General features: G+C 40.4%; 1 protein-coding gene across 1 annotated transcript in view; it reads right to left on the reverse strand.

The window, feature by feature from the left end:
- Positions 1-9,340: 9,340 nt before the first annotated feature.
- ctnnbl1 (catenin, beta like 1) overlaps positions 9,341-18,356 on the reverse strand; it is a 144,988-nt gene continuing 135,972 nt past the window's right edge. Inside the window, exon 16 of the mRNA XM_052031231.1 lies at positions 9,341-9,684. Coding sequence (XP_051887191.1) covers positions 9,596-9,684 — 89 coding nt within the window. The 3' untranslated portion in view covers positions 9,341-9,595. The remainder of the gene's footprint in view (positions 9,685-18,356) is intronic.

An 18,356-nucleotide genomic window follows, 5' to 3' on the forward strand; every position in this document is an offset into this window, starting at 1 on the left:
TGGTATTTGAGGATGTATTTACTGACCTTGACACACATAAGATCTTTGAACTTGGCTTCTCAGCAGTTACATTGGCCTCATGAGTCACCTCAGAACCCACAGAACCAGACCCCAAGAAGCAGATGACTTGGGCTTGACTATTTTTTTTCTGCAAAGTTCAATTTGCATTTAACACTCGTACAGAGCAATTGTATGTTATTTAGTACAGTGAGCCAGACTGTGAGACTGTGGTTTCACAAAGCTAATGGTGCAGTTGAGTGACAGGAACTTTTGGATATTTGAGTTTAAGGATGCATCTGCTCCTTGCTCAAGTGTGCTGCTTCACTGCATGCAAAAAGAACAAGAGCCGTTAGCTCAATGCTACTTTGTCAAGTATAGCTGGTCCAATACCCTTATCAATTAATTATACCAGTAACAGCTACACATCAACAAACTTTGGAATGATGGTCATTCTGAGACTCTCTAACATTTGTCAATGGATGTCACTTGATGTTCCTGGAAACCAAAATATATAGTGTACATTTATCCATACTGCCCCCCTGCTGGCTTCATCCTTTCAAACAATTTCATTGATGCCTTGATATATTTTAGAAAATGCTGTGTTCCCTTTCATCAGGGAAAACTTGAAGGACATTTTTGAGCTGTGTGTCTTGTATAAAATCCAGCAGGTGCATTCAAAACCAGACTATATATTTCAACCAAATATACCAAGTCCTTGATTACCCAGTTCCATATATTAAAATCTTATTAATATACCACAAATATTGTTCATTTTCAATGACCATTAAATGAAATGGGTTTCATCCAAATTCCTTGCTTGACCCAGGCCATGTTCTCACGATTTGATGGGCAGGTGATTCTTCAAGCAGTGAGACAACAGTGTTGAACTTCTGTTGTAATGCACTGTACCCTGTTGGATGGCTCAAAGTTAGTGCAAATCTACCATGACAGTGTTCTGATGTTTCAGATAGTAGTACCTGCCATGGGCTTCTGCAGCTCACTGAGTTTCTATTAGAGCACAGACTATAACCAATCACTACATGAAGATCAGGCTATAGCCTGCAATCAGATCTGTCTCCATCTATGGGAGAAATATAACTCAAAGCTAAGAAGATTGAATTTAAAATTAAACTACTTCTCTTTGAGAAGGACAACTCTGAGCAAGCTAAGTTTTGTCCTTTGTAAATATTGTATTAAATTGCCAATAATGTGGTTCTAATTAGCAAATCAATGATAACTTGAGCAAATAAAGGGAAATGTATTCCTGCTGTAGTCCTATGTGGGGAAAACTGAAATATTCTCTATCTCTATCGGATTAGGCAAGTGCAAAAAATAAAGCTCGTAATATAAGTTTGTATATTCTGTGTAAACAGTATTGAGATTGCACACGGCCCCATTGCAGGAACTGAAGCAACAACTGGTAAATTAAATTGGTTTATTATTGTCATGTACCGAGGTACAGTGAAAAACTTTGTTTTTCATGCCATCCATTCAGGTCATTTCATCGAGGTAGTACAAGGGAAAACAATAACAGAATGCAGAATAAAGTGTTACAGTTACAGAGAAAGTGCAGTGCAGGCAGACAATAAGGTGCAAGGCCATAATGAGGTAGACTGTGAGGTCAAGAATCTATCTTATACGAAGGGACCATTCAATAGTCTTATAGCAGTGGGATAGAAGCTGTCCTTGAGCCTGGTGGTACGTGCTTTCAGGCTTTTGTATCTTCTGCCCGATGGGAAGTGGGTGAAGAGAAAATGTTCAGGGTGGGTGGGGTCTTTGATTATGCTGGCTGCTTTACCAAGGCAGCGGGAAGTGTAGACAGAGTCCAGAGAGGGGAGGCTGGTGTCCGTGATGAGCTGAGCTGTGTCCACGACTCTCTGCAATTTCTTGCAGTCCCGGGCAGAGCAGTTGCCGTACCAAGTAGTGATGCATCTGGATCAAATCCATGCATTTTATCAATGCATCTGCATTGGTGAGTGTCAAAGGGGACATGACAAATTGGTGAGCTTTCTTGGCCGTGACGTCTATGTGGTTGGACTAGGACAGGCTCTTAGTGATGTTCACTCCTAGGAACCTGAAGCTCTCAACCCTCTCGACCTCAGCACCGTTGATGTAAACAGGAGTGTGTGCACCCCCCCCACCTTCCTGAAGTCAACGGCCAGCTTTTTTATTTTGCTGACATTGAGGGAAAGGTTGTTGTCATGTGGTAGCTGCTGTAGTCCATCTAAATACGTGATATGAGTTGCATTCTCTGCACAGTTTTGGTAAATGAGAGTCAGATCAAGCAGCACTCCAGTTTACAATCAGGTTCTCCAGAGATTTTTGATAATTACCACTGCTCTTGGGATCTTGGGGTATCTCCAGCTCTTCTGGCCTCGAGCTCATGTTTGTGTCTAACGTAAAAGCTGGAGATAGAACACAGAACATAGAAAACCTACAGCACAATTCAGGCCCTTTGGCCCACAAAAGCTGTGCCGAACATGTCCCTACCTTAGAAATTACTAGGCTTACCCATAGCCCGCTATTTTTCTAAGCTCCATGTACCCATCCAAAAGTCTCTCAACAGACCCTATCGTATCCGCCTCCACCACCGTTGCCAGTTGAAACCAATGGGTAGAATCTGTCCACGAACTGCAAAGCTACTGGGCATATCTAATAAATAGAATTACAATACAGTAAAACTGTGAGAATCTGCCCAGACTGGCAGATTTTCCAGATTATTGGATGTCATTCCTATTGATACACTGTAATATACATTTTTCGGTGGACCTGGTAAGGTTAAAAGGATAGTGGGAATGGGGGCCCCATGAGTTTGGGGAGTATTTCTCAAACTATATCATGTTGAAACTTAGAAAAAATTAGGAGTGGCACTGTTGATTCTTCGCTTAAATTTGAGGAAGTTTGGAGTCCATTTATTCAATATTTTCATATGATATAGATCCCTTTTCAATAATCTTTGAATTTAGAGGAGTGGAGTTGATGACAGGATAATGCTCTTTGTTCATCGAGAAACATCAGTCCAATTTTTTTTTCTTTTGAAATTTTTTTCAGTTTGTTTCGTTTTATTACTTACAATTTTTTTTCAATTTGGGTTTTCTTTAATATAATAAATCTTTTTCTTTCTCCTTCTGATTTTTTTTGGTAATATATTCGTTTACCAAGAAACCATGGGGCCTAGAATATATTTTTTATTCTCCATGACTATATATGTCATGATTGTCCTCCAGATCTCTTTGTATTACGTGTATAATTACCGATGTTACATGTAGTAATCTGTATTAATTTGAAAATTAATAAAAAGATTGAAAAAAAAAGAAAACAAGAGTTTGGGGAGTTTGACAAACATTGCCTGGTCAGCCAGATGCAGAAACATCGAGATTTCTGAATGTTGGACAGTGGATTACTGAAGTGTTACTGTTAGTACGTGGGAATAGATTTATAATCGATAAAACTTGCAAAGCTCTTTGAGGCCTTTTAGTAGTTTAGAGATTGTGACCTCCATTTGCACATTGGATTACCTCCAGCTACACTGGGTTACAGTTTGTTTGTTTTGACCAGCTACCTTGGCTGTGTCAGCAGGCCCTGAATTGTACTGCATTAAATTCTTTACAGGCATTATTGACACAGTAGGAACAAAGGCCAGAAAGCAAGCCTTGGTAGAATAGAGTTCATAGTGTTATACAGCATGGAAACAGGCCCTTCGGCCCAACTGGTCCATGCTGACCAAGATGCCCCATCCAAGCCAATCCCATTTGTTAGTGTTTGGCCCATAACCTTCTAAACCTTTCCAATCCAACTGTCTTTTAAATGTTGTTATTGTACCTGCCCCAACCACTTCCTCTGGCAGCTCATTCCACATACACACCACCCTCTGTGTAAAAAAACGTTGCCTCTCAAGTTCCTATTAAATCTTTCCCCTCTCACCTTAAACTTATGCCCTCTGATGAAGGCCAGTGTGCCAAAAGCCTTCTTCACCGCCCTGTCTACCCGTGATTCTACTTTCAGAGAACCATGTACCTGTACACCAAAGTCCCTCTGTTCTGCAACACTGCCCAGGGCCCTGCTGTTCACTGTGAAAGTCCAACCTGGATTTGACTTTATAAAAAGGGTTGGTGGTGGCACTACATATATTTTTTCAACTGATTGCCATTCAAAAGTTAGCTAAATGCTTAGACAAGATGTGTCCTGTGGCATGTTCATAGGCTTACTACCTGCTTTCAATTAGATAGACGAGTTGATAACTGTTTCTAAATCAGTGAATCAGTTGGAGGTCTTCCCTGCTCCTAAAATCAACCATTAAAGTAGAATATTATAGAGTAGTCATTGAAGTTCAAGGTGGAAATAATTCTAAGCTTAACACCTTGATGAGTTCAGGATGACAGATCCTAGGTATCGTAGGCAGTGAAGAACAGAATTACAGGGGTATCTTGATCAGCTGACTAAGTGGGCTGAGGATTGGCAAATAGCTTTCAACTCAGATTAGTGTGAGATGTTACATTTTGGGAAGGATAGGTCTTATACAGTGAGTGGCAGGGCCCTGTGGAGTGTTGTAGAACAGAGGGACCTAGGAGTGCAAGTGCATAGTTCGCTGAAGCTGGTGTCACAGAAAGATAGGGTGGTGAAAAGATGCTTGGCACAGTGGTCTTCATCAGTCAGGGCACTGGGACATTATGTTGCAGTTGTACAAGATATTGGTGAGGCCTCACTTGGAGTATTGTGCACAGTTCTGGTCGCAGGGTTATAGGAAGAATGACATTAAGCTGGAAAGAGTGTAAAGAAAATTAACAAGAATGGTGCAGGGACTTGGGGGCCTGAGTTATAGGGAGAGGTTGGGCAGGCTAGGACTTTACTCCTTGGAACATATGAGACTCAGGTGTGACATTATGGAGGTGTATAATGTCATGAGGGGCATAGATGAGGTGAATGCACTTTTTCCCAGAGAAAGGGAATCAAAAACTGGAGAGCACAGGTTGAAAGTGAGAGATGGAAGACCTGAGGGGCAACTTCTTCACACAGAGGGTGGTGAGTATATGGAATGAGTTGCCAGAGGAAGTAGTTGAGACATTTAAAGATATTTGGATAAGTACATGGATAGGAAAGGTTTAGAGGGATATGGGCCAAATGCAGGCAAATGGGACTAGCTTGGTGGGCATGGACAAGTTGGGCCGAAGGGCCTGTTTTTGTGCTGTATGACTCTATGACAACCAAAGCTCTTACTTCAGCCACATAACCATGCTGCTATTTGCAAGTCTGCTCATTTGTGCCAATTCTAGTTACAGACTACGTTTGCCTTCTCCGTCTTGCAAGATTATGTATTGTAACCATTACAGTAACTCTAAGCCAATAAACTACAGCTCTGCCCGGGTAATTTGCACAAAGGTGATCAAAATCTTATAATTGCGACAAGTTGCAAAATAGATGTTAACTGACACACGTTGCATCCAACAACAAACAGCCAAATTGTGCGGATTAAAATAGCTGAATAAGTAAGTCACACCTATGACATGGGACATGCTTTGATGATGACTTGGTTTTGAAAGTATGTTAACTTGCACAATAGTCAGGACTTTATTATTTATTTACACAGCACAGTAACAGGCACTTCAGGCCCAACGAGCCCGCGCCACCCGATTACACCCATGTTCATCTACTAACCCGTATGTCTTTGGAAAGTGGGAGGAAACCAGAGCACCCGGAGGAAACCCACGCAGACACGGGGAGAACATACAAACTCCTTACAGACAACGGTGGGAATTGAACCCCAGTCGCTGGCGCTGTAATAGTGTTGTGCTAACTGCTACACTACCGTGTCGCTCTGTTGACGTGTTGCAATTCACTGCCCATTCTAAGTCATATATTTTGCCCTTACTTTTGCATACACGTTGATTTTGTTTAGTTGAATAGCAAAAGAACAGGCAGTTTGCAGCAGAGTGAAGGAATCACAGTTGGTAGGAATATGATAACAATGTGGCACATGGATGTAGGGAGATGTAAAATCTTTAATGATCAATGGGATGGCCATCTTAACATATACTGATGCAGTTGTGGACAAAAACACCCTGGCCCTCATTTCCTAGAAAACAAAGTTCTTCCAAGCACTTCTGTAAAAATTCTTGTTTGTGATTTTTCAGTCTTAGAAGTGTGACCATAAGTCATTTAGTACAGTCATCAGCACTCAGAGCTGCCAAAAATTGGAGAAGCCATATGCTCCTCTAGTAGGAGTATCCCACTCGAGGTATCGTATTCTCTCCTCTCCCACCACAATTACCATCATTTGTTTGCTCACTTGCAACATCACTGAGCAGTAAATGTGTAATCTCCTCCACATATCCCACTGTCAACAGGGAATGAACTCATTTTGGTAATTATTGAAAACTACCTTCACTGCTTTAAAGAAAAAAAGATTTACCCAAAGTAGCTGTTGAGATGACTATTAGCTTCAAAAATTCTGGCAGCAATTTGCAGCACTTGCCTCAAAGGCAGAAAAAGATTGAATGTTAATAGTACTGTGTATTACTACTGTTAAAAATTGCAACAAATCATTAAAAACAATACTGACAAACACAGCAATAATGAAAAATGAATTGGAATATATTGCTTTATAGAGGATCTTCAATAGTGTGGCAGGAGAAGGGAGACTGGGAAATATGTGCAAATATTTACGGGAAACATTTTCCTTATACTCGCTGTTTAATGTACATAAATGGGCTCAAACCTGAAAGTATGACAGGAAGTCCATAATATTAAAAAGGAACCGTGATTCCTATTAAGTACACAAAATATTCAGTGTTAAAAGAGAGCCAAATGATAGGTTGAGAGTGTTAATATTCTGTAAGATTAATCAATGTTTTCATGATTTTCACAGTAGTTCATTAATTATCTAATGAATTTATAATCAAATGTTATTAGACATTTATTTCCCTTCAAGAAAAAACAAAGTGCTGGAGGGACTCGGCTGGTCAGGCAGCATCTGCGGAGGGAAATGGACAGTTAATATTTCAGGTCGAGTCCCTTCATCTGGACTGAAAGATAGAGGGGAGATGGCCAGTGTAAAGAGGCAAAGGGAAGGGGTAGGTTAAGAGCCTGTAGGTGATAGGCAGATCTAGGTGAGGAGGGGTGATTGGCAGATGGAGGAGGGAAGGGTGGAGGTGTGACAGAGGCTGGGAGGCGATAGGTGGAGGTGACAAAGGGCTGCTGATGGTGGGATCAGAAAGGAGAGGAAGGTGGAGTGTGGAATAAAGGGAGGGAGATGGGGAGGGCGGATGGGAACAGTGGGGGAGGGAACCCAGTGGGAGGAGTGTGTGGGTGGAGTGGGGGGGAAGAAACAGTGTGATGAGGTGGGGGAGGGTGGTGTGGGATGGGTGTTGGAGGAACTGAGTAGATCAGAATGGTGGGGGGGGGGGGGTGGTAGTGGTGGTGGTGGGGGAGCATATTACCTGAATGTTCTACCCGTTAGGTGGCAGACTACTCAGGTGGAACATGTGCCACTCCTCAAGCTTGTGGTGAGTCTCTCCCTGGCTGGGGAGTAGGCTAAGGACACGACAGGTCGAGTTCCTCCGGCATTATGTGTGATGCTCCAGATTCCAGCATCTGTGTCCCTTGTGTCGCTATTTATTTCCTTTTCTATCTCTGCAAATTAGTTTGCTGGGATGGAGATTAACCATTGATGCTCAAAGTTCCTAACATACCAAACTAGTACTGTCTTTTAAGGTCTGGTCTAAATTGTACTATTAGTTACCCGAGCTTAAACCAAACACAAATGAAATGTATTAAAGTAATTTTACTTGTCTGGAATCCTAAATCATGTCAGAAACGAGTTAACTAGCACTTTTAAAAAGCAGTTATAATACTGTAAATGTAAATGAAAATGAACATGGAGAAATGGCAATAGCTCAGTCTTGATATTAGAAGATAATGCTGACAGCTAATATTTATGTCCAAGTATAACACAATAGTGTAGCCGGGATAATTTTGCACTTCATATCAAACGCAATAGGAGCATTCAGCATTCCCCTACTCTGCGAGATAAGAATGTAAAATATACAGTGTTGATACAACCATTTCCTTTCAGTGGGTTGACTGCTTTGAGATGCTCCTCCAACCCCCTGGAAGAGCCCAGATTACATCTTTGTCATTATCCTCCACTGTTGGTCCTTTTGTAAACAATCTTGCATATATTTTATCTCCAAGTAAACTTAAAAGTATTCCTCACTCTTAATTATGTAGTTTCTGCTTTTTTTTGCAGAGCTCAGTCATAGAATTGTACAAGCCTGTGCTGACCCTTCTCTGCTTGTCACATTTGCCCACATTAGACTGTGTCCTTCTATGCCTTGTCTAAGTGCCAAAATGTCTCTCAAATGCAGTGATTGGATCTGATCCTGCCACCTCCTCTGGCAGAGTCCCAGATATCAACCACTCTCTGTGTAAAAAAACTTACCCCTCACATCCCCTTTAAACCTCCTTCCTCTCACCTTAAACCCATGCCCTCGTTTTTGATACCCCAACCATGGGAAAAGGATTCTATTTACCTTATCTATTCCTCTCATAATCTTAAACTTCTGTCAGGTCACCCCTCAGCTTCCTCCACTCCAGGGAAAACAAGCCCAGCTTGTCCGATCTCTCCCCATAACTAAAGTCCTCCAATCCAGGCAACATCCTGGTGAACCTCCTCTGCACCTTCTCCAATGCAATCACACCCTTCCTACAGTGTGGTCACCAGAACTGCACACACTACTCCAGCTGTGGCCTGCTATTTTGTAAACTTGTAACATAACATCCCAACTCTTACACTCTGTGCCCTGACCGATGAAGGCAAGCCTGCCAAATGCTTCCTTCACCCTGTCAACCTGTGCGGCTGCTTTTGCCAAACGATGGACTTAGAAAATTCTAAGCTCATCCTTTCTGTGATTCAGATGTTCGAGAAATGATCAGTTCGCATCCATAAACCTAACAATTCCCTTATCTTTGTCACGAGGGGAGGGGCGGGTGTCTTTTATGATACCATTGAACTAGACAGTATGGGACAAACGATGTTAGACGTTCATTGATATAAAGGCAGCCTGGTGTTGCACTTATTTCTAGTGTCAGCTTGTGACCAGGCTGTAACCCCAAATGACGGAGCATCATTTTGTTGATTTTTTTTCCCCAGTTGTTGGTACATTTTGCAAATTCTCAGTTACTTGTTTCTTCGCAACTTGTCCAGATCTAGAATCCATCTTCACTAACATGCTGGAAACATTGCAACTTACTATAGATATTCTATAAAAGTGTTTCCCAAGATACTATATAATCAGTAATCTTTTATGAACTCAGTATATTTTAAAAATAAAACTCTTAAAACTGGCATTTTAAACACCTTTATTTGTATAAACGAAAGCCAATAAATTCTTTAGTCAATGAAATAACATGCTGCTTCATCAATAACATCATCCTTCTTGTTGGGAAAGAGGAACATCTCACAAGTTTGTTAAAATTGATTCCACTGAAAGTGTTCAAAGTACAACGCAGATCAGAGTGTGTGCACTGGACCATTTCAGACTGAAGGCCTGCTGTATATTTCTTGAACCATTTGCGACCCAAATGACACTCTTTTATCTTAGAAATTTTCAAGGAGGCCAAGGATTCTTTTCTGTTCGCTCTCTTTAAACTCGTCATTCTTCCCATCACCAATGTTTTCTGCGTACTCTGTAGACCAAAACATTTCAAAAGAATGAATTAGTTAACATACCTTAAGATTTTAAGTCTTAAAAAGTGCGATCGGGACTTCTCTCTCAGCAAATCTTTGAGACTTCAGTTTAAGATGGAAGATCAGATTCATCGATTGGCTGCTGGGTTTTTGCAAGTACATAATTGCTTTTTGGTCTTGTAGGATACAGGGAAGATTTTATTTGATACTTTGTTTTAAAGACCATTTTTTAAATTGTTTCACTTTAGCATTGAATGGTGTGACGGGAGGAAAGTGGGAAGATAATTCTTTCCTCAAATGTTAAGGATAAAATCTGTAGATTATCCTGGTGCACGTGAAGAAAGGATTCAATAAGGTACGAGCTGTGAGCTCCGAACATCACAGTGCAGACAGAGAAAAAGAAATAACCATTGTACTGGAACTCTTAGAGCATAGTAGGCCACATCTGAGACAAAGGAAGTCTGAGTTAATGTTTTAGTGTATGATCTTGCATCAGAACCAGCCAGGAAAGGCTGGTTATCTGATGTTGTTGAATTCAATATCAAGTCCTGAGGCCTCGATGGAAATGCTGTACTCCAAACTAATTTTGGGCTTGATTGGTGCAAAATAGGAGGTCAAAGGTCAGGGTGGGATGGAGAATTAAAGGGCTAGGCAACTGGAGGCGTGGGGTTTAGAGGGATATAGGCCAAATGCAGGAAATTGGGGACTAGCTGGGTGGGCACCGTGGTTGGCGTGGACTGGTTGGGCCAAAGGGCCTGTATCCATGCTGTATTGCTCTATGACTAATAGCTGTTATCTATCACTTGCGAAGAGGAGAAACAGACTGTAATAAGATATTAACTCGGTGCATCTTGAGGCACTTCAGTTTCTAAACTGCTCATTTCTAACCTAGGAATCTGAATGTAGAATTATGCTAATGCATAAATATTTCAGTGCATGTTCTTGATAATAAACTGTTAGTGTATTATAGAAACTGGGGTGATTTTCTTTTGTAAGCTAGTAGTACGTACATGTCTGACTGATGTTCTCAGAGGTGGGGAAAAGCATAATCACTAGTAGTTTTCTTGATTAAAAATTTTGCAATTTCTTCAAAATAGTAAGACTCCCCTTTACAAATCAAAGACTTGCAGTTTAGTTTCATGCTTTAAAAAAACACAGAAACTCAATGGAGTTGGATTTGTACTTGTTATTGCACATTGTCACATCAGTACCTGGCACCACTGTAATAAGGGACTAAGGTATTGGTTTATTTTTGTCACTTGTACAGAGGTACAGTGAAAAACTTGTCTTGCATACCGATCGTACAGGTCAATTCATTACACTGTGCACTGAGGTAGTAGTGTTTCCAACCTAGTATGACATTTTCCACCCTGGTGGCAAGTTTCTGACCAGAACCAGAGGACAAACTCTGAAGAGGGGAGAGAGTACAGATATAATTCTGTGCACATTTGTGAAGCTGCCAGATACACACAGTTCGTAAAAAAAAATCACTACATAGCCACAAAATGTAACATGCTTATAAATCTCTGAAGTATGATTGAGAACTAAGATTTGATCACATAAAGTCAAACGCTATGTAAATCTGCTTATGGTATGAGCTATAATTTTTAAATTGTTAAGGAAATCCAGTGAACTCCTCTGAAATTTCATGAAGTAATTTTTGGTTTATTTCTTGGTAGAGTTGTGCAAGATGTGCTGTTTTCATGTGTGTTCTCATATGGGTAACAATGAATCACTAGAGGAGTGGGCTGCATTGTCCCTGAACTCGATGTGCTTTCATTGCTAAGACTTGGGTCTCATGATAGGCCATCATGCTATATGAACAGCAATGCTGGCTGTATAACTTTTAGCTGTGCATGCTGTTGATAGTTGTTACACGTGAAATCTCCTGGGTACAAATCAGCACGATTTGCAATGTAGAATGGTCTGAGTGTTGCAAAACATGGAGCTTTTGCATCTGATTTGAGATGTAGCTAAACCAATAATGAAAGCTGAACATCACGTTCTGAACATTATCAGGTTCTGTGATTGCCTGTCTGGTTTGATTATAAGAAATTTGCGTTAAATCTACTGCAATATTGTGATACAAATAGTGATTTAGGCATGAGAATTAAATCATGTTTATTAAGCAGTGGTTTCAATGAGAGATATGAACTAAAGAATTTGATTTTGAATTAAAATGTTGATTTTTTTTGGGAATGTAATATATCTGTGAGACGATTCGCTCTGGTTTTGCACAATATGATTCACAGATAAATTCTTAACCTGGGCGACTGAATCAATTCAATTGTATTTTCATTGATCAGTTCTACAGGAGTTGTGGCAGTATTTTTACATTTGAATCATATATTTCCTGTAATTTTATTCTGCAACATAGTTCATTTCCTATTTCCCCTTTTTAATCCCTAGAATTTGGAAAGATATTCAGGTTTCAAAAAAGCATATATAAAGAAAATCCAGAATTGACTTGATCGGCCAAATGGCCTCAGCCCTAGTATCATCTCTTAGTGTCTGTAAAAGCTGCTGTTTGGTAGTATTAAGGAGGTGTTCCACATCTGAGAGTACCTGCAACTGGGTCGTGAGGAGGAAATGAAGAGGTGGGAAGAGTGCGAGAAAGGGCCAAAGCATTGGATGTTCTTGGATTTGGTAATGGTGCATTAAAAGTCTGAAAACTATCACGCAGACATATTTGCCAATAACCTACCCAGTTCTGGTCTTACAATGGAAGGAAGGTAAACAGTATTTTCATTGCCATCCCCATCTTCTCTGCTGCTTAGACTAACTTGCTTTCTCTCTTTCTCAGTTCTGATAGAGGGTCTTCAACCTGAACCATTTCCACAGATGCTGCTTGACTGGCTGAGATCTTCCAGCATTTGTTTTTGTTGGAAGGAAGGGCATTGATGAAGCAGGTGGGCTCAGATCACTGTTTTGAGGAAGTACCACAATGATACCCCCGCAACTAACAACCATGATCATCTTTGTGCAAAGTGCAAAGAGAGATGGAGCTATGTGGCCCTGGCAAAATGCAACTGAGCATGATTTTGCCAGGGCCCCACAACTCCACACCTTATTCCAGCTTCTGAAGCTCTTTTATGCACGTTCATTTAGAGGCAAAGTGAGAATGGCTCTCTGCATCACAGAGCCATCAAAAAATCAATGGGAATTGAACAGGAAACTCACAAATATGATTGCAGCCCCAGATATTTCTGCAGAAGTTCCTCAGAACAGTCACCCAAGCCCACTCATCTATCTACTGCTTCAATGACTTCTGTCGTAAGACCACAACTGGGCAAATTAGTGGTGGTCTCCTTAATAGCAGGATTGCTATGATTGATTTTGGCCAGTGGACAAGACATTATCCACATTGTCAACTAGATGGCCACTGCTGGATGACACAGCTAGTTGGGAAATGTGAATCTTCAGCACTACAGCTCTGACATTGCTTGATCCAATAGATGTTACCTTTCTATCGTGCTGTGCTATGAGAATGACTGAATACTAGCTTCTTGTTATGGCAGGGACCTTGGGTGCATTCTAAAATGATCAAATGCTCTGTACCCCATCATTCAGGAAGGGGATGTTTTTGAAGCCTCGACCTCACATTAGTCATTTGACAACGATCACCATAACTGAAAATATTTTTTAAAAATAATCTGGAATTAAATATGTTAAATTCTCCAGATGCTGAGGTGAGATTTTGAACTTTTAGCTCTGAATTGTTAGTCCAGGCCTTTCAGGTTATTGATGCAGTGAGTTAATCACTGCTGTCCTCCAAGAGGCAAAATTTACTGAAGCTCATATTCTAGTTGAATTGACATTTTTTAGCCATCTTCTACTCCTAGTGTTCAGAAAGCCCACCTTTTAAAAATCCAAATAATTGTTTTATTTTTGAATTTGCTTATTGTATGTTTCTGCATAATTTTGTTGTCCATGCTCAACTTGACCTGTTGAATGTAATGGAACAACATTGCATGTATGGTTAGCCTTCAGAAATTATTTGTAGAGTTAAAGCTGTGCAGACATCCAGGAAACTAACTGGCGAGTTAAATCAATGAAAGTTCTTGCCGCATACTGTAACTTCAGAAGTAAGGGTTTTCATGAAGAAAAAAAAGCGATGTTTCACAGGATGTAGATTTTCAAATGAGTAGGCACACAAACAGAATTCCAGATACCATCTGCTCAGTTTTGAAAATATTTGATTTCCCCTCCAGTCTGCCTGAGCCTCAATTCATTTTGTTAAATATGAGATACAGTGAGCTTCTCTCTAGTGTCTGCAACACCCTATGTGTGCGCAGTGTGTGCGGTGTGTGTGTGTGCGCGCGCGGTGTGTGTGTGGGTGCGCGGTGTGTGTGTGTGTGTGTTTCTCTTTCTCCACATTTTCAGTTTAAATTGGTAAGTTGCAAAGCTGATACTCGTGTCTGGGCTCGGCAATTACATTTGACTCGCCTTGGCTGGAAACAGGTTAAATATGCACAGTAATGGCAATAGGAAGAATAGTTCCAATTCATTTTCAAACCTTGTGGGTACAAATGATGTCTGAGAGTAAAATTCTCGTTCACATGGTTTATTCAAAGCAATACTTAATTGAAACGTGAGGAATCACAAAAGTACTCTGAACATAGACCCATACACAGGGATGGGTCTGTATGTGTGGGACAGGGTGAGGGAAGGAGGGAAATAATCTCAAGGTACTCTTTTGTATTTTCAATCAACAATGTCCAATTAATGGCTTTTTCAAAAGCATATCTTTTCAAACACCTCTGAATAATGCTAATGGGTCAACATTAGATTCCAAAAATTTTATTTAAACCATGAAAATGCAAGGAATCTAGATATTAAATCAATCGGTGTTTACAATATGGGTCTCAGTTGTAGTTTCGTTTGGCCCCCATGAACCAATGGTACAGGAACATCACAATCTATTAAATTCATGCTGCCCATTTTCTCCAGCAGCACTCAGTCAATTTGCAGTATTAGCTCCCTTAACATTTCTGTTGTGTTGCAACATGTTGCCCAATACACTCCATTTTTCCAACCCCCAAACATTTGTTTGAACAGGATCACAAACCTCAATTGGAAAAACTGAATGATTTATTTACTTTTCTTTATCCTTGTTTAATTTCTAAAGCTTCAGTATTTTGTTTTTTTTTTAAATTCCTGTAATTATGCTAAATCTATTTGAACTGTTCTTAACATTTAAAAAGACCTTTGACATCAACAGGCTGTGTAAAGACCGCCAAAGCAGTCTGGAGGTGGGGTCTTGGGAACTACCACTTGAGGTCTACTTGCCACATGAGGACCACTCTGTCAAATTGGGTGGCTGTGGCAGCCAGACTTCCAGCTCGATCAGTGCTGTAAAAGGTGCTGCTACTGCTGTGTGCTGAATAGAGCTTGATCTGGCCCTGCTGAATAACAATGTTCAACACATTGTATAATTTTCTGTCATTTCTCACAGTCTCACAGGTGGAAAGAGCAGTCTCACAGGTGGATAGAGCAGTTAAGAAGGCCAATGGGATGTTGGCTTTCATAAACCGCGGGATTGAGTTTAAGAGCCGCGAGGTGATGATGCAGCTTTACAAAACTCTAGTTAGGCCACACTTGGAGTACTGTGTTCAATTCTGGTCGCCTCATTATAGGAAGGATGTGGAGGCGTTGGAGAGGGTGCAGAGGAGATTTACCAGGATGCTGCCTGGATTAGAGAGTATTGAATATGAGGAGAGGCTTAAGGTGCTAGGGCTTTATTCACTGGAAAGGAGGAGGATGAGAGGAGACATGATAGAGGTATATAAAATATTGAGAGGAATAGATAGAGTAGACAGTCAGCACCTCCTTCCCAGGGCACCAATGCTCAAGACAAGAGGATATGGCTTTAAGGTTATGGGTGGGAGGTTCAGGGGAGACGTCAGGGGGAGGTTTTTCACCCAGAGAGTGGTTGGTGCATGGAATGCACTGCCTGGGGTGGTGGTGGAGGCAGATATATTGGACAGGTTCAAGAGCTTGTTGGATAGGCATATGGAGGAGTGTGGGATGGGGGGATATGCGGGAGGAAGGGGTTAGGTAGTGTGAGGGTGGTTTGATGGACGGCACAACATGGTGGGCCGAAGGGCCTGTTTTGTGCTGTATGGTTCTATGGTTCTTTTACAGACATAAAATAAACTGCAAGCACCAAGTTACAGAATATAATGTGAACTAATTTTAGTTTTGAGAACTTAATTGTCTGGTAGAAAACCTGTTGTATTGACTCGGACTTTAAAATGGTGATTTGTAGCCAGTGGCCAGTTTCAGTCATTGAATCACATGACTTGACTTAAGAGTTTATTACAGGAAGCGTCATAGATTAACACCATGCCGAATATGTATAGTATGTCCATTGTAAGATCACCACACATTGCAAGATCTCAGGTTCTGTGTGTCATGATTGGTTTAATGGCTGTATGTAATGATTCTTATTTTAAACTTACTATGTTCCTGCAAGCTGTAATATTCTATAACACTATCACTTTGCTGCTTATACCCAACCCTACTGCTGTAAAACTGTGCTGTGTAGCTTAGTAACTTTTAGTAAATTTAGTATACTTTTATTTGATACAGTAAGACCCCGGGCTTGAGTCCTTGTTTGTTGTCCTACTTCTGTAACAATTAAATTCTGTCACGCTTCACAATGAATAGCTGATTTGCATTAAAAGTGCATTATGGAATTTGTGATGGTTTAATTATCTACATCATTAATGGAGTCAATATCATCTGAAAGATGAATTTTGAATGTAGACAAAGAAGTGGGAACCATTATGGTGTGACAGAAAGACAGAGAAATTGATTGTTAGTTGCATGCATTAAGTCCACATATGCAAGTGTACTGTTGTACTCTGCTTCTGAAATTTTAGTCGAAATTTCAGAAGTGGAGAACAACTACACACTCTACCATAACATGAGCGATTGGAGAAAAACTTTCTATCCCAGGGTATCTAAATCAGGGCAGAACATTACTGATTTGGGAGAAGCAGGAAAAGCAAGCAGAAAGTATTGATGTTTATGTTCCTCTGATCCATGTGCTGTGCTTCCTGCCATCTCAGTACCATCTGTGTGTTCCAACAGCCATCCCTGTCCTCCCCTGTTTAATGTCCTGCATTTTTAATCTCATGCAATCTACTGAGCCTCATTCTGCATAAAATAAACCACGAGTTTGATTTTCCTGGTTTTATCACCACTGGGATTAATGTCCAGATGTTTTCAAATCTATATGGTTAAACTTTATGTTAGCCTGGCCAGCAACAGCTTGAATGGTGCTTTATTTGGTTTGTTCTAGCTAAATGTCAACCTCTGGGGTAGCTAGAATGTTGTTTTCCAACCTCAAACCCATTTGAGATTGTTTACTTCCCTGGATTCCGGTCTAGTTTTCTTTCGGTCACCTTGATGGACAAATTAGGAGCATATGAGTTGTTCTTAGAGACACGCAGCTTGGAAATAGGCCCTTCTGCTCACCAAATCTGCAATGATCATCAACCACCCATTTACACTAATCCTATATTAACACCGTTTTATACTCCAAATATTCTACCACTCACCCATGCACTAGGAGCAACCTACAGTGGTCAAATAACCTACCAAACCATGTGTCTTTGGGATGTGGGAGGAAATGGACATGGTCCCAGGCAGAACGCGCAAACTCTATAGAGATGGCACTAAAAGTCACTGGTGCAGTGAGGCAGCAGCTCTACAAGCTGCGCCAGTTCCTCAGATGCCAAGAGACAAGTTTATAGGGGCTTAGTAGCTGCTGAGTAGATATGCACTGCTATGATTGAGCAGATGGAGTGCATTTACAACAAAACTGTTCCCAACCAGTAGTGATCCAATTGGTTAGAGAGTTGTTGAAGTAGTGAAATGTAGTATAGGAAAGGTGCTTCAGTGCAAACAAGGGATTATGTTATTAAGTTGCAAAGCAGAAAATTAGGTACTTGGGCAGAGACAAACACAATTTGTATATCTCAGGTGATTTGAAAATAATTAAAAATGAGTCAATTACCGAAGTTTAATCATAAAAATGATAACCATTCCATTTTCCAGCTGTGTAAAAGCTACAGTTTAAATTTTGGAATCATTGGTAAATGGGAGATTTTTTTGTTACCTTTCTCACTAAGCACAATGGTTTATTATTTTTAAATTGGATTTAAAGGGCCAGATCTCTTGCTACTTTTGAAGCCACCTGCCCTTGAAGCCTACTCTTACTAATGTAGTCAGCGTCATCTGAAAGATATACTTTGAGGAAATATATTTTATCTTCACAAGTTTCAAGGAAGTATGGCAGATTTATAGAATTTTCCAGAAGTTTATTTGTGCCTTGCCTGTGGATTTTTAAAAAATTCATAAGCATTAATGAGTGCCTCATTTAAAGCTGTCCCTCATTATGGTTACTCCACTGTTCAAAGCGGTGGCTGTCAGTAAAATAAAAGGCATCTTCCCGGTTTAAATTGGTTTTATATGTTTTCCTGTTAAACGGCATGACTATTAGGTTTTTGAAGAAAACTTCTCAGTTCAATAGACTATATAGAGAAAACAATATTGTTTTAGCTCCTAATTGTCTTATCATACAATCTTCATCTATTATATATATTTCAGGAAACACTGAAATGACAGGTTAAACACTTCAGCATTAAGTAAGCATACAATATTC

The sequence above is a fragment of the Pristis pectinata genome, chromosome 16 (genome assembly GCF_009764475.1).
Source record: "Pristis pectinata isolate sPriPec2 chromosome 16, sPriPec2.1.pri, whole genome shotgun sequence".
In the NCBI taxonomy this organism is placed as follows: domain Eukaryota; kingdom Metazoa; phylum Chordata; class Chondrichthyes; order Rhinopristiformes; family Pristidae; genus Pristis; species Pristis pectinata.